At 50.5% G+C, this 15,370-nt stretch overlaps 1 protein-coding gene across 2 annotated transcripts in view; it reads left to right on the forward strand.

Moving 5' to 3' along the window:
- Nucleotides 1-1,023: 1,023 nt before the first annotated feature.
- Nucleotides 1,024-15,370, forward strand: part of HGD (homogentisate 1,2-dioxygenase) — a 40,811-nt gene continuing 26,464 nt past the window's right edge. The window contains exons 1-2 of one of the 2 annotated variants that reach the window (XM_006032491.3): nt 1,024-1,209; nt 12,002-12,073. In XM_006032491.3, the coding sequence (XP_006032553.1) occupies nt 1,195-1,209; nt 12,002-12,073 (87 nt within the window). In that variant the 5' untranslated portion in view covers nt 1,024-1,194. Of the gene's footprint in view, nt 1,210-11,053; nt 11,199-12,001; nt 12,074-15,370 lie in introns of those variants that run through there. The other variant, XM_025214258.1, reaches the window with a different exon arrangement.

Raw genomic sequence — 15,370 nt, forward strand, 5'->3', positions numbered from 1 at the left:
TGCATCCTGCCCACAGGGGTCCCAGGCAAGTCTCCATGGAGACCCTGCCCATTCACTATGTCTAGCACTCTCAGTGATGGGTACAGGGCAGATGGGCCAGAGCCAGATAGACTCAATTGGCATCTCCCTGTCCCCGCTACACACACACACTTCCCTGCACTACACTGGTTGGTGTAAACAGCTGCGCCAGGGGGCCAAGGCCAGGTCAGAACCAGCACCCCCAACCCTCAACAGCTCACCAAAACTCCTTAAGTGGTTCTCCATCCCAAATAATTGCCCACTCGTGTGTTAACCCCAGAGTCTGGACCCAACACCAACTTGTGCAAATCTATTTTGCCTTCCAACATTCCCCTTTCCAGTGCCAATCTGGGGCTGTCCAGAAGAAAGGAAGAAAGAGATGCAAACTGTATTTTGCCCATAAATTTGAAAACTCAATATTCAGTTGATTTCGACCAGCTTCTCCAGCCAGTTGGACATTTTTATAAACCTTCTGGAGAACTTTCCCACTTTGTTTTTTGAAAAAAATGTCAAAGTTTGGATATTAAAAATGTTTTGACTTGCTTTAATCCATAGAGTGTCGATTTCTTCTTCACTTCTGGCACTGAACAGCTGCTGCGTGCTGCCTCACAAATGCAGCCTGCCACACCGCAACTTGGGACGCAATCCCTCTCCCTCCTTCTCACAGCAGTGGTTTGAAACAGAATTAAGAAATATTTGTAATGTAGCCTGATATCTGAGGATGAAAATTGCCAGAGGGGATAATAATAAAAGATCCAAATGAAAGCATTTTAAAAGGTGTATTTCCTTTCCCCTAAAATGCTGCCTTGTCCTTTAAGAGTCCGCTTTTCCCCCCTTTCTTGCACATGGATAGCATTCCTCGCTTTAAAAAATGCAGGAGAATGGAGAGAACAAGGTCCTTCCCTCTCTTCCTCAGATCCATCCCTCGATTGGTTCAGAGAAGAAAGGCCTGTGTTTGATTAAACCCAGGCTGAGTTGAGTAAACAGTTTGAAAACCCTCTTGGACTTTCTGACTTGTCAGGCAGACAATTTGCAATCAGGACAGTGTGGTTCCTGCACCTATCCTCACCAGCAAATCAGCCAGAAGACTGTGTTGGTAGGAAACTCCAAGAGATTATTTTAGCCACCCACCCACTGTGCCTTTGGGTCCCCTGGATAGAGAAAGAACTGAGGAGAATGGCAGAATTGAAGGTAAGTGATTTGGATGCCCCAGACCCTTCTAGTCCTGGGGAGAGTGCATGGGTGTAAGATTTTCTTTCTCGTTCATCTTCTACTCCAGCACCCGGGTGGCAGTTCCATGATCCTTTAAAGCCCCAGAGAATGGGTGGACAGGAGGATGCAGGGGACACTTTTTAGGATCTTGTTTGAAGAGAGGTGCCTGGTCCATGGGGTGGAATGGGGGCAGTCAGCTAGCAGGGCTGGTGGGAGAGGTGGTCTGGGGCTGATATCCAGACGTAGTCGAGGAAGGGTGATTCTCTGGCCATATATACCACATCTCATCCATTCAAATTAAAGTCCTATTTATTTTTTACATTAATGTCACGGTAGGGTTTAAAGTCTGCCTCCCTCAGGATGGAGGATTTTGCTGTGTTTCATCGGAGCTGTTTTGAAAGCCCCCATGATCAGACTGTCCCCGTTCGAGAATCTCACATCTGGATGCTTGTGCTCCCCTTCCTCCCCCAACAGCCACCTCCTGTGCTGGGGCTGCTGGTGGGTGTTTCCCAAACAGCCAATGAGATTTGCCTTCCCACATCTGCCCAGCTGTTGCAGTCTCTACATTAACCCCAAAGCAACCAGGAGAAAGATCAGTTTCCATGCTGCTGGAGTTTCTTCAACCATCGAAAGGTAGTAGGAAGCACCGTGAGTCAGGACTCCTGAGTTCTAAACCTAGCTGTGCTACTACGTCATTGGTGATCGCTCACATACCGTCTACCCTCTCAAGGCTCGGAGTCCCTGTTGGCAAGATGGGGAGAGTGATATGCACCCATCTCCCAGCCAAACCATGATGCTTCAGTAGCGAATGAAAAGTACAATGATAGCATGCAGTGCAAGGGCAAGATACCTTTCCATATGAATAGAAATATGCAAACTACAATCCTGCACCAGAGCCATGGTTCATCAAGTCTGTGACAGTACCTGGTTGCAGCTACTTCTGAGGAAGGTGCAGGAAACCTTGCAGTTTGGCAGAGGTTATGCTGTGACCTGATTGGTTTGTTTTACAGCTCTTACCAGAGGTGTAACAAACAAGTTCTGTGCCCTGGGTAGCAGCAGCCAGCAGGGGCAGTGATAGCAGCTGGGCTGGTGGTAGCAGCTGGGGCGGGCAGTGCCAGTAGCTGCCATTCTTTGGCTCCAAGTTGGTGCCTGGGGCTGATGCCCCAAGTGCTAACCCCTAGTTATACTGTTGACTCTTACTCTGATAACTCTTGGTATTCCTGGCATCTATCTAAATGCCCAGTCCTTTAGGATGCATGGTTATTACACGGCACTGAGTTCCAACACTCCACTGTGAACCTTTTCTTGGCTATGCATTTTCTGCCTCTGTCTCATCAACAGTCCCCTTGTACTTGTGTTCCTCATCAGGGTGAGCAGACACGTTCCCTTCCTTCTGCGCTATATCATTCACTATTTTTACATCTCTACCACATCCTTCTGACTCCCCATAAGTCAGTCCTGATCTCTCTGCTCTCCTTCCAAGGCCTCTCCTCATTCTTGATGACCTTCTCCAAGCCCCCACTAATCCTGCCATGTCCTTTAGGTCAAGCAAAGTCTGCAGGTCTTGCAAGGCTTCCACAGCAGGATACAGCGGCCTGGACATGGTAGGAGCCTGTTGCTGTCAGAGAGATCAATGTCCTTTCAGAAAGAGTGGGATCTCTCCAAAACTTGGAAGTTCTGATTTGAAAACCTTCTGCTCCTGTGGACCACGTGAATGGTTTGGGGCCAGTCCTCAAGACAGATCCCATGTGCAGGGTTGTTCTGTGGGCTGAAGCCAATGCAAGGTTGGTGTGCATGGTCCATGTGTAGATCTAATCTGGTGCATAGGCTTGGTCACACACACTGGATCTGGCTGAGTGCCCCTCACACACTGGTTTCACGGCACACCAACACAATCTAGCACATAAGGGCCATGTCATCCAACCCATGGGGCTCCCCACAGGTCTGAAAATTTGGCAGCAGGGTAGCTGCAATTAATGTTGCCACCACTCCCTCACCATATTTTTGGACCCCTGGGGAGACTGCATGATAGAGGTTAAGCATCATTACTCTGAAAGATCCAAGTCTGCCTTTTAAAGTTGTGTGTAGGCAAACACCAAACACAAAAGTTAACCCCCACTTAATAATATGTACCATCTACTCTTCCACCCAGAGGTGTCTGCGTCACTAACAGCACAGCCACTGTCCACAGTAGACAACGCAACACAACCTGAGGGCAGGGAGCAGTGTGGGTATGCTGAAAGTGCACTGCCTGTGGTACATGCAGACTGTGCTCCTAGTCAGGTGTGCGTTTCTATGTGGAGGAACAGCAGTGTTCTTCATCACCTTGTCTATTCATTGCATTGGTCAGTGTGTGCTAGATGCCTTATGTGCAGCCCAGTCTTAACTGATGAACACAGTGGTGTTTTTGTGTATGGAAGAATACATTATTCTTCAGTATCATGCATCAGTAGTTGATAGAAGAATGTATTATGCACAGTGTTTGAAGAGGGGCATTAATTATATTCCAGGCTGTTTATTCAGACTTCAAAAGCATTTTTTCCATGCCTGCTGTCTAATCCGTCTGACAAAAGGTTATGGTTTATAGGTCAGTGCGTGGCTCCCAATGAGAGCACTTCACTTTGTGTCCCAGCCATTCAAATCAATGAGCATTCTTTAATTTTTTATGTTGTGCTCAGCTTTCATCTCTTCTGTTTTATTGAAAAATGTCAAAACAAAGACAAAGTATAATCAGATGAATTCTTAAGATCACATTTACATAATATGCTGCAGGATCATGAGAGAAATAATAATAAAAATCCCCCAAACAAAAGCTAGAACCATTGCAAACTCTTCTTTTTAGAGAAATCTCCTTCTTAGGTCCCTGGAGCAGCCTCTCACTAAGCCTCTCATCTACCTGGGAGCATTTTAACCATTTTGATGATAAACTGAGGACATGTAGCTGTTAGTAACTACCCAGTCTTTTATAGTTAAAGGACTTAGTGAAAGAGAGGATTTCAGATTGGTGTGTTCCTAACAGGCCTAAAATGTCTTTCATTTAAAATTTCTTTAATTGGAAATGTGGGTCCTACTCCCATAGCTCCATCTGGACAGGCTACTACTGGATAGGCCTTTACAAAATCCCTCCACTGAGCCAATCGAGTGCCACTAACCTAGGTTGGACTGAAGGATCAGAACACGGTGCGCCGAGCAGAATAACAGGCAGAAGAGTCAACACAGCTATCAGCCCTTCAGCCCTGTGTACAATGCATCCCTGCCTCATTTTTTTAAACGGTGATAGGAATTGGTGCTGGAACTGCTTCTGGAGAAGGAAGCCTTCTGTTTACCTAGACAGCTGACTTGGCCATGGGCAGCACTTGCTTCCACCAGTCTCTCCCCATTATACCCCAGCATGGGATGGGAGGATGGGATGGAGTGCACTTGTAGCAAGTTTGCAGATGACACCAAGCTGGGGGGTGTATTGGTGTAATAGATACACTGGAGGGTAGGGCTAGGATTCAGAGAGATCTTGACAAATTGGAGGATTGGACCAAAAGAAATCTCATGAGGTTTAACAAGGACAAGTGCAAAGTCCTGCATTTAGGATGGAATAATCCCATGCATTGGTACAAACTGGGGGCTGACTGGCTGGGCAGCAGCTCTGCAGAAAAGGACTGGGGGTTACAGTGGACAATAAGATGAATATCAGCCAGCAATGTACCCTTGTTGCCAAGAAGGTGAACAGCATCCTGGGCTGTATGAGCAGGAGCATTGCCAGCAGATTGAGGGAAGTGACTCTTCCCCTCTATGCGGCACTGGTGAGGCCACATTTGGAGTACTGTGTCCAGTATTGCCCCCCTCCCCCCCGCCACTACAGAAAGGATGTGGAGAAATTGGAGAGAGTCCAATGGTGGACAATGAAAATGGTTCAGCGGCTGGGGGACATGACTTAGGAGGAGAGGCTGAGGGAACTGGGTTTATTTAGTCTGGCAAAGAGAAAACAGGGAGAATTTAATAGCAGCCTTCAACTACCTGAAGGGGGGTTTGAAAGACGATGGAGCTGGACTGTTCCCAGTGGTGGCAGATGACAGAACAAGGAGCAATGATCTCAAGTTGCAGCAAGGGAAGTTGAGGTTAGATATCAGGAAAAGCTCTCTCACTAGGAGGGTAGTAAGGCACTGGAACTGGTTACCCAGAGAGGTGGTGGAGTCTCCATCCCTGGAGATTTTTAAGACCAGGTAGACAAAGCCTTGGCTGGGATGATCTAGTTGGGGTGGCCTGGCTTTGAGCAGGGGGTTGGACTAGATGACCTCCTGAGGTCCCTTCCAACCCTCATTTTCTATGATTCTAACCCCAGTCCAGCAAGAAGACTTCAGTCTCAATGGCCTGTTCAGTGTCCGGCTGCTCTGTAAAGTCGATTAACAAGGCAGCCAGTTGGTGCCAAAATTTTTCTGATATGGCCGCTTGCCTGCCAGGACCCGGATTTAGACCTGCTGCACTGCAGTCACACAGTGACGGTTCCACGCATTCCTGGTAGCGTGGATGGCATTCCCCTCAGTGCAAACATGTAACGAGCAGGGTTTGCACCCTGGGAAAACTATGCAGGGGAGCAGGAGAGTTGTGGGGAAGGGGCTGTAGCAAGGAGATGCCATTGAGCTCTGGAGGGGTTGAGGCTCAGAAAGTGTGTCGGAGGTGGGGCAGAGAAATCTTACCTATTCCAGGAACTCATAGCCAGTCCCTGTTTTTTTTCTTCTGTTTGCTACTACCACTGTTGTGGCTGCTGCTGCAACATGGTCTGCTCCCTAGGGTGACCACTTTTTAAAATGTACAGCCAGGACACATGCCTGCCTTCCCCCTCCTTCCCCACCCCTGCAGCACAACCGAAGCAGAGCCAAGTGGGGAGGGGGCAGATGCGGACTCTATGCCCTGCTGCCTTTCCCCCAGGAGCCCCATGCCAACTGCATGCCCCCTGCCTACTTGGCAGCAGTGGGGGGCACAACTCCCATGCCACCAGCTGCTGCCAGGCAGGCAGGGGGATCATTACCATGGTGGCACGGGGCTCCTGAGGGAAGAACAGCAGGGCGGGGAGGCCCGAGCCTGCAGTGGGCAGCCCACATCCGCTCCCACCCTGCACACAAGTCTGGGGGGCATCTGCCTCCCTGCCCCATGGTTCCCTCCGTGGGAGGGAGCGCACAGAGGCAGGAAACCACCCTCCCCTGCAGCCCCTGGATGAGCCAACCATGACTCTGTCCTGCTCCCTGCCCCAGCTCCAGAGCCCCATGCACCCCCCTGACTGGGCAGCACCCCCAGCCCTAGTCCTTGCCCCGCTCCCTTGTCTGTGCCCTCCACACACTCCCTCTGCCCCCGACAGACTTACCTGGAAAAAGCTGCTCTCCATGCTGCCCAGCTCTTTCCCAGCCACGTGCATGTGCGCAGGCATGCATGTGCACATGGTGCACCCTGCGTCCTGCTCCCGCCAACCCCTTGCAGGCTGGAATACTGCCAGACTGCAAGGAGAAACCCGCATCCCTGCACAATGCTGCAAATCCAGGACAAATGCTGTCCCGGAGTCATGCAGCCCGGGACTAGGACTTGATGATCCCATTCCAGGGCTGTCTTGCCCAATTAGGGACGGGTGGTCACCCTACTGCTCCCCCCAACTGTTGCTCTTACAGTAGCCTCGTGGTGTCTGTGCACCTGCCTGCTGCTACAAGAACAACGCCGTGGAGCTGCTTTTCCTGCCAGACCGCAGACTCCATGGGGGTGGGGAGGGGCAATTCTAGCACCCTTCCTAAGTTGGCACCAGGGGCTTGTCCCCACTGTCCAACCCCTAGTTACATCACTGCCTCAGTGCCTGAGCTCTGAGTGCCCCGGGGAGCTGCTGGTGCTGGCCCCCTCCAACGCCTTTCAGGCCTTTATTTCCCAACCTGGTTTATACATGCATTGCGGTTTAGCCACAGCAAAACACCTCAGGCAAAGCAGGGTGTTAGACTGAGCTGGAAGGGAGAAAATGAGAGGGGAGTCTTTTTGAACATAGGATGAAAAAGGCAAAATAAAACAACAGCAACAAAAGCCTGAGAGCCAAATAAACAACTCCATAATAAATAAATGGCAGGACATGTCTTCCCACCCCCGGGCTACCACCAATGAGAAGCAGATGTCTTTTTCCAGCTCTCAGAGCAGTTACCTGTGACCCCCTCCTCCCAGTCCTGGGAGCTGGAAACCTCATTTGACAAACAGTGACTCAGCAGCAGCCTCCTGCCCCTGCCAAAGCAATGCAACTGAAGTGGGGAAGGCAGGGCAGGGCTGTGAGAGTGCTCCCAAAAAGCAGCTCTTCCCCGGAAACCTGCAGCCCCCCCCTCAAGTCTCCAAGCTCTTTGTGTTGATAAGGCATGACAAATGCCTCCGCAGCTCCCCCTGACTGCACAGTGTATGAGGGGAGCAGCCAGCGGCTCACTCTGCTGGAAATCTGCCAGCCACCCAGAGCTCTCCTGTCATCTTCACGCCCCTCGGCTGTGTTAGATGCAGTGCAGCAAAAACGTGGACGTGGAGCAGATTCAATCATGAGCTGCTTTTGCTTATTTGCATCACAGCGAATGAGCAGGGGTAGACCTTTCAGGCACCCTAATTTGGATGCAGCCGATCTTTGATCCTGCCGCTAGGTTGAGTCAGCTGTGCATGTTTGAGGCTTTTGAGCTTGGGGGTGGTGGGCAGAATTGATAGGTTTTTCCTAATCAAAATTTCATGCAGCAGTGAACTGAGCCACAGGCTGGTGGGTTTTCCACCCATCTGAGGGGTTTTTTCAATCTGAGGGGCTCCTCAGACAGAGTAGCGGGCCACAGACCAGTCCTGTCTCTGAAGAGCCAAGAACTGCCTCACCCTCCCACAGTGTTAAATTGGAACATTAAGTTGGTGCATCTACTAGTCAACGAGATTGCATAGCACCTCTTTCTCAGGCAGCATGTGCTTTGCACTAAAATTTTCCCTTTGTGCAGATGACGTTACACCAGGCTCAGGCCTGCCCCTTGCTGCCTCTCTCTGCCTCCTGCCACGATGCAAACTCTCAGTGTGTTTGCATCTTTGGGAAAGGTGAATGCAGTGAGTGAGACTTCACTCATTCTGGAACTGCTGCAGTCCCATCCCGTCTTGCTGCATTTCCGTTGAACGGCTGGGGGAGGGAAGAGGTGGGGGGAAGAGTGCGTGCTCCAATACAGCACATTTGCCAGGGCTGCTTTTGGTAACCTACTGCTTTGCATATCAATATGCATTTTGCACCACTGCTTGTAGAGACTTAAAGACAGCAGAGTCCCAGTGATTTTTCATTTGCAAGAGAGGAAAAAGAGGAAAATGTCCTCCTCTAAACCAGAGGGTCCCAGTTGGTTTCATCTTTAGAGCCAGTGGGGTTAGATTAGGATGGTCCAGACTCTAAATTCACCCTACAGTTGGGACTCCTGAGGTTCTGCCTCCATGTCACAAGTCTGCTTCCCCACTTGGAGTGGCCTTGGCAGGATCCCCCCTCAAGGGACAAGGCCAGCAACTGGGAAACCCTACCCTTCGGGAGCAGTAAGAGTTCCCTTTCCACCCACCAGATAGGCAAGGGTGGCAGGAGAAGTCCTTCTCCCTATCCTTGCCCCAGCAGCCAGCATGTATCTGCATGTGTGGGTGAGCTAAGCCCCTTACATTTTTCTTCTCCTATTGTGGGCAATCTTCTGTTGGGCTGGAGGTGGCAAGCCCTCTCCTGAGAGCAGTGCAATTTGAGGTAGCCATTCCCAGTCTCTCTGGGCTCACAACCCCACATCCTGTGTAAGCCACCCTGTATTTTCCTGGCTCACATGGTAAGTGCCACAGGGTCACTTAGGGTAATGAGCCCCATCTTCTGGGAATGGTTGGTCTGGGAGTTAATGCCCACCTGAGATGAAAGGCTGACCATTCATGCCTCTCCCCACTATTGGTTCAGTCTGTCAATAGACTCAGGCACATGTTGCTGAGAGATTGAGAAGTCTGACATTATCACCTGACTCCAGGAGTTGGGGCCTGCGACTCCACCCTGTGAGGCCAGGTGGAGTGCTGCAAGGACTGTTGTTGCTGAGGGATCAAAATCGGCATGGCTAGACCCAGGAGTTCACAAATGAAGAGCTAGATCCCCAAAAACACAGAGTCTTAAACAATCTCCCCCCGGACGTGACTGCAGTGCTCCTTTGAGATATGGTTTCTGGTTTCAGAGTGCTCAGGGGAAGAGAAACTCTGTCCCACTACAAGGGACCTTGTAAAGATCCACTTTAAGAGCCAAGACAGGGAGAGGATCCCTTTACTCCACACTGACCAGGGAAACAACCATTCCTGCCCCATCACCCCATGCCACAGCCTCCGGGCCCCCAACCTTTCCAGTATCCCTCCCTATCCCTGTGCTCTTTACAGGGTCCCTTTCCATTCCCTGACAGTGGGAGACAATGGCAGCTCCTAGAAGAAGAGAACCATTCCATGAGGTCAATCCCCAACCTGCCAAGACAACAAGCAGCGTGTTAAACATATCTAGTAGTGCTACCCATGCAATCACATCCCAAGAACTGACATCTCTGCACCCTGCAGTGCAACTTGAGGCAGCTGTGACAGCTTGACAAATGTGCTCTGGTCCCAGATAGTCCAGGCTCTAAGCGATCTATGTTTTTCCCCTTCTCTTATGCAAATTTTCTTACAGATGTTCTTTCTTAGCTGAATTAGGGTACAATGTGTGCCGGCCTTTCAGAGCCCTTCCCCTTGAGACCCTTCAGAGTAGAACAAGTGGAGCACAAGCACATATGCATATGCATCCTCACACCCATCTCTTAACAAGGCAGATGTTTTAAATGTCACCCACCTGCAGGGAGGGAAATGTGAGAAATGCTGCTTTAGATCTTCTGGCCCTGAACGTGAGCTGCCTGACCAAACATCAAGTTGCCTGAGGCGAGGTCTGCTGTCAAGTGGTCTGCATCGATGTAGCTGTAGTGGCATAAAGTCTTACAGAATAGCTTCCACACTGGTGTAGATAGGGATTTGACTATAGTGTGAGATGGAGGGCAGCTGCCTTTGCTGCAAACCAGGATTTGCCTTTCCCTTGCACATAGTCAGGTTGGGGGGTTGGCACTGAAACCTTGGAGCAGCTACTCCAGTGACTAGAAGCTCCTCTTCAGAGAAGATTTAACTGCTGCCTGTTTAAGGCAGAAAATATGACTGTCAAGGTTCCCAGGTTCTCATCTTGGCTTTGCCACTGATTTGCTGCATGCAGCTAAGACAAGCCAGCTACCCTCTCTCTGCTTCACCTCTGCAACCTGTAAATGGAGTTGTTAATATTTAACTCCCACCTTCTGCGTGAAGCTGGGTTCATTGATCATTGCCAAAAACTGTGTTAATGCACAGTTCAGGTTGCTGCGTGGTGCCTCCTGCCTATCTCTAACAGAGAGATCAACTCAATGCCAGCTGCTGGGAATTCAGAGTTAACTCTAAGCTGAGCAGTTACCACATCTCACTACAGCTCCAGAGGAGCTTGCTCTGGTTTGGTGCCAAAAGGCTGCTCCTACCTACCCAACTGTAAATGGGTATCTAGTGGATTAAGCCAAGGAGTTAAAGACAGCCAGATGTAAAGCTGCCCACATCACTCCCTTGTATATCATGGGCTACAGACACTGATGAGTCTTACCTACGCTGGCCCAGTGGACTGTTAGTTTGCACACAAGCATGTCACAGGGTGAAGAGAGGAAGCCAGCAACTGAGGCTCTGGGAGCTGTACCCCAAAACCTCTGCTCCTCCTCCCCCCCTGTGCTTTCAGCTCCTTGGTTTTGCCCTTTGTGCCCTCTTGGAGGTCTGGGAGAAGAGGGCAGCTGGTATTTCAGGTACCACAAGGGAGGAACCCAGGCTTCCTCCCTGCTCCTCCTGCCATAGAGGGGAGCTGTATGCCTGTGCAGAAGCAGGGATGAGGATTGTGCTCAGCTCTGCCACCCCCCATCTTTGTGGTAAGCAGCTACAGGCAGAGCCAGCCTAGGAGGGTGTGCAGATGACTATCTCTAATATGGCTCTGCAGTTGGGCATCAGCATAGAGACTTGGGCTGAGCACCTGCTAGCATTTTAAATCCAGATTTGCCCAGGGTGGCAATCTCCCCTGGGTGCGAGGGTGGAGTCCAACCCCCCATGGGTGGCATCAGGCTAGGGAAGATCAGTAAAGCAGTTTGAGCCCTGGCTGCGTCTAGTGAAAGAAGCAGCAACACTTTTACTTCCAGGCCCTTGTGTAGTAGGGAGCATGATGTCTCAGAAACTCTTTGCTCCAGACTGGCAGCACTGGCTATTCCCCATGCTCCAGTGTTGGTTACAGGACAACATGGGGAGGCATGTAGATTTTAAAGCACTGAGTAAGATCCCTGTTTAAAGAGTAACCCTGACCCAGTCTTAAAGCTGGTGGAACCATCCTTAGCAAAGAGTTTTTATTTCCTTGTATAGGAGGACCTCTATCATTAGTACTGAACTAGGGCAAACTGTTGTCTTGCCTGCCTATGAAGTACTTTCTTCGTCTGGGGCTGGGTACATTCAAAATGCACAGGTAGATTAGACAGCATGGGAACCTTGCCCATGCCTTCCAGTATCATTGAAATTTAATGGAGCTAGGCCCCAGTTCATGCCTTGCAAAGATCATTTATGGAAAAAAAAGCAAACCAAAATAGACCATGTGGCAATACCCAAGTGGGTCCAGAGATCCTAGAGAAGGCAGAGCTGCTTGTTTGAAACTCCTAACATGTGTGCCTGTTGCGTTGTTATTTTGCAGTACATGTCAGGATTTGGGAACGAATTTGTCTCAGAAGATCCACGCTGCCCTGGAGCTTTACCAGAGGGACAGGTACTGATGTGTTATTCTTCATTGTCACAGGGTAATGTGATACTGTGCCTGGCTTCAGTAAAAACAGCCTTACATGAACAACTAAACAAGAAACTTTATTTGTGGAGCAGTAGGCAAGCCTCTGCAGTCCCTTGGTCTTGCTCTCTCATTAACTACTCCTAGCAAACTGAGGGACCATCACGCAATTCCCAACTTCCTCAGTCTCCTGTTAGGGAGCATCTGTAAATGATAACTTCTGTCACTACACTGCCCCCTGCCACTCCGACATCACTTTCCCTGCCATCAAGGCGATGCTTAGGGGCCTCCTTCTTGCAGTGTCAGAGCATTAGCAAAAACTAGAGTTCAAGTGCTCCATTCAAACTTCTCTCCAAGTCACTCCTACCCTTCCAGACCTTTCACCTCAGGGGCTGAAGTCTCCCAAGCCTGATCTCTGTCCAAGTGATTTTTAGGAGAGGGAACTAGAAAAAAATGGCTCAACCCTGTTTGAGACTGAAAAAAGGTGGGGGAAATGAATGCTTGCCTCATTACGAAGCAATTCCAGTGACTTCTTCAATTGACTGTAGCACTGAAGTGGATCATTGTAGAGGCTTGAAATTTGGCAGAGAAATAGCCCTGACTGAGAAGTGTCTCTGGGTGCACCTGTGAAAATTGCCTCTGATTAGGCTGAATTACAAGCCCTAGATAAGGTCCTGGCTTCTTTCCTGAGATGTGGGCAGGAAAAGAAACTGCCAGCCTGATTATGATAATGTCAGAAGTAAAGAAAAATGGATTAATTTATTTCTAATTCTATTACATTACCCCTGGTTTTTAAACAGAGGCACCTCTGCCTCACTCACTCTGCACTATCCAACTACAGTAATCAGAGCAAGTCACCATGGCTTGTCGAATCAAAGACCTGGGCCTGATTCTGGTCTCAGGATACATCCACTGAGCCAGTTTATGGGTAGCTCTGCCCCTTGACAGATGCCTCGTCCCTGGTCACTATATTGGGGCTGGAAGTCCCACCCCTTAACCCCTGACCTTTGCCACCAGAAGTCCCACCCCTTGCATTTCCCCCCACCCCCCCGATCCCCCAAAATACTCCTTTTGGGAGGGGGGGGTGCCATCTTAGAACCAGAAAAAAACCCAAATCATACACTAAAAGTCAAACACCTACTATAACATGTTTTAATTTTGTTACAAAAAATATTTTGTCATGATTTGTGTATACGTACTGTATATAGAGGTGATTGCATAATAACTCAAAAATAAAGTCTTACTCTTGTATATTGTGTGTGGGGGGTGCTGTGTGGGGGGGGGCAAGGTGGGCTGTGTGTGTATGGTGGGGTGTGGGGGGTTGTAAGGGGGTGTGGCTGTGTGTATTGGTGGGGCATAGGGTATGTTGGTGTGTGTGTATGTCGGTGGGGGTTGTGGGGACAGGGTGTGGGTGTGTGAGGTTTGTGGGGTGAGGGGGTGTGGGGACCGCCATCCACACACACACTTCCCCACATGGCATGCAGCAGCAGCAGGCAGGGGAGCTCAGGACACTTGTGCCTGGTGCAGGTGCTGGTGCCAGGCAGGGCACAACTTCGGCCAGCACTGTACACAGGGGTGAGGGGCACAGCCTGCTCAGCTGCCTCTATCGTGGGGGCTCCATGCAGTGTGCCAGCAGCTCCTGCACTCGCAGCAGGGAAGCCCCGCACTGGATTCAGGGGGGCAAGCAGGGGGAGGGCTCCCTCCACTCCCGGTGGAGTCCAAGGACCTGTGCGGCATGGGGCAGGGAAGGCAGCTGGCTCCAGTACAGGGCTTCTCCCACTGTGGGAGCTGCAGATGCGCAGCATGCGGTCCCCATGATAGAGGCGGCTGGGCAGGCTGTGCTCCTCACCCCTGCATGCAGTGCTGGCCGGAGCCGTACCCCTCCCAGGCACTAGCACCTTGAGCCCCCTGCCTGCGGCTGCTGCCAGCAGCAGAGGCTGTGTGCCATGTGGGGGAGTGTATGGGGGGTCCCCACACCCCCACCCTCCCTCGCACCCACACCCTGCCTAGCCGAGTTCCACACTCCTGCTGCCCCCCAGGGCGCAGGCTCTGCGCTGCTGTCTGTGCTTCCACCCAGCTGCAGCTCCATCGCCCCCACTGCTTCCCTACCTGCTGCCCAGAGTGAGCTGGATACTAGGGAAGCCAAGCAGGTTCCCATGGGGGCAGCTGCAGCAGGGGCAGCAGCAGCCCTGCCTGGAAGCTGTGTGATGGCAGAGTCAGGTTAGGCCTTTCCACTCACAAGGGTGGGAGCAAGGCGCAATAGGGTACATTGCGGGGGATGTGTATGCATGGGTGCCTCACTCCCACCCTCATGAGTGGAAGGGCTGGGTGGAGCACTATCTGTTGGTGGGCACTGCAGGCCAGATGAAAGTGCCTGGCGGGTCAGATTCAGGCTGCAGGCCATATTTTGTCCGTCCCTGTTGTATAATCACTTATACTTGGGCAAAGTAGGAGGGAAAACTCTCCCACATCTGGATGATACGGTTTTCCACTCACTTTTCACTCTGCTAACGCATAAATGATATGCCAAGGGGCAAAGCTGTGGAGAGTCATGCCCTCTTTCAAGCTGAGTTAGGAATACCAACTTTTGCATTTCTCACTTCTCAGAACAGTTTGCCCAGAGGGCACAATACAGAATGCAACACACAAGACAAGGATGGTTCAATGCAGCCTAGAGACTCACCCACATGCACAGGGCAGACTAATGGCTGCTCTCACCTTATATAGGAGGGAGCAACCCCAGGTCCCTACAGTGCCCATATTTTAATGCATGATTGCATCCTGGGATCCAGAGTCTAAGGTCTTCACCACTCTGTTGAAGAGGAAGACAGCTGCAATCTAAATCCGTCTTGGCAAACTAGCTATACCTGTCATTCTCCTGGCTGCAGTATACGAAGCTGAACAAAGTTTGGTCACTCCCTAACATACGCAACATGAAAAGAGTTAATGGAAAATTTAAGAATGAATGAAAAACACCAAGTCTGAAAGGTGGCTCTCTTCCTCTGTGCAGTGTTTATAAGGCTGGCATCTGCAGTGATGCTAGCTAAGATAAAAATTACAAGTCCTATTGATTCCCTTGCTTCAGGCTAAACCATTCAGACAAGGTGAGGTTAAAGGATCAAAAAGATAAGGGGGACCACGTAAGCTTCTCAACTGACTGTCACACCTGGGGCTGGATCCTGTCAGGACAGAACATGAGCATGTCTGGAACACCGGCCTCCTCTGGTGCAGATGCGTGACAAAAGATTGGACCAGACAGACTCTCTGTCTTAGCAAAACATT

Source organism: Alligator sinensis, unplaced genomic scaffold (assembly GCF_000455745.1).
Source record: "Alligator sinensis unplaced genomic scaffold, ASM45574v1 scaffold1301_1, whole genome shotgun sequence".
In the NCBI taxonomy this organism is placed as follows: Eukaryota; Metazoa; Chordata; order Crocodylia; family Alligatoridae; genus Alligator; species Alligator sinensis.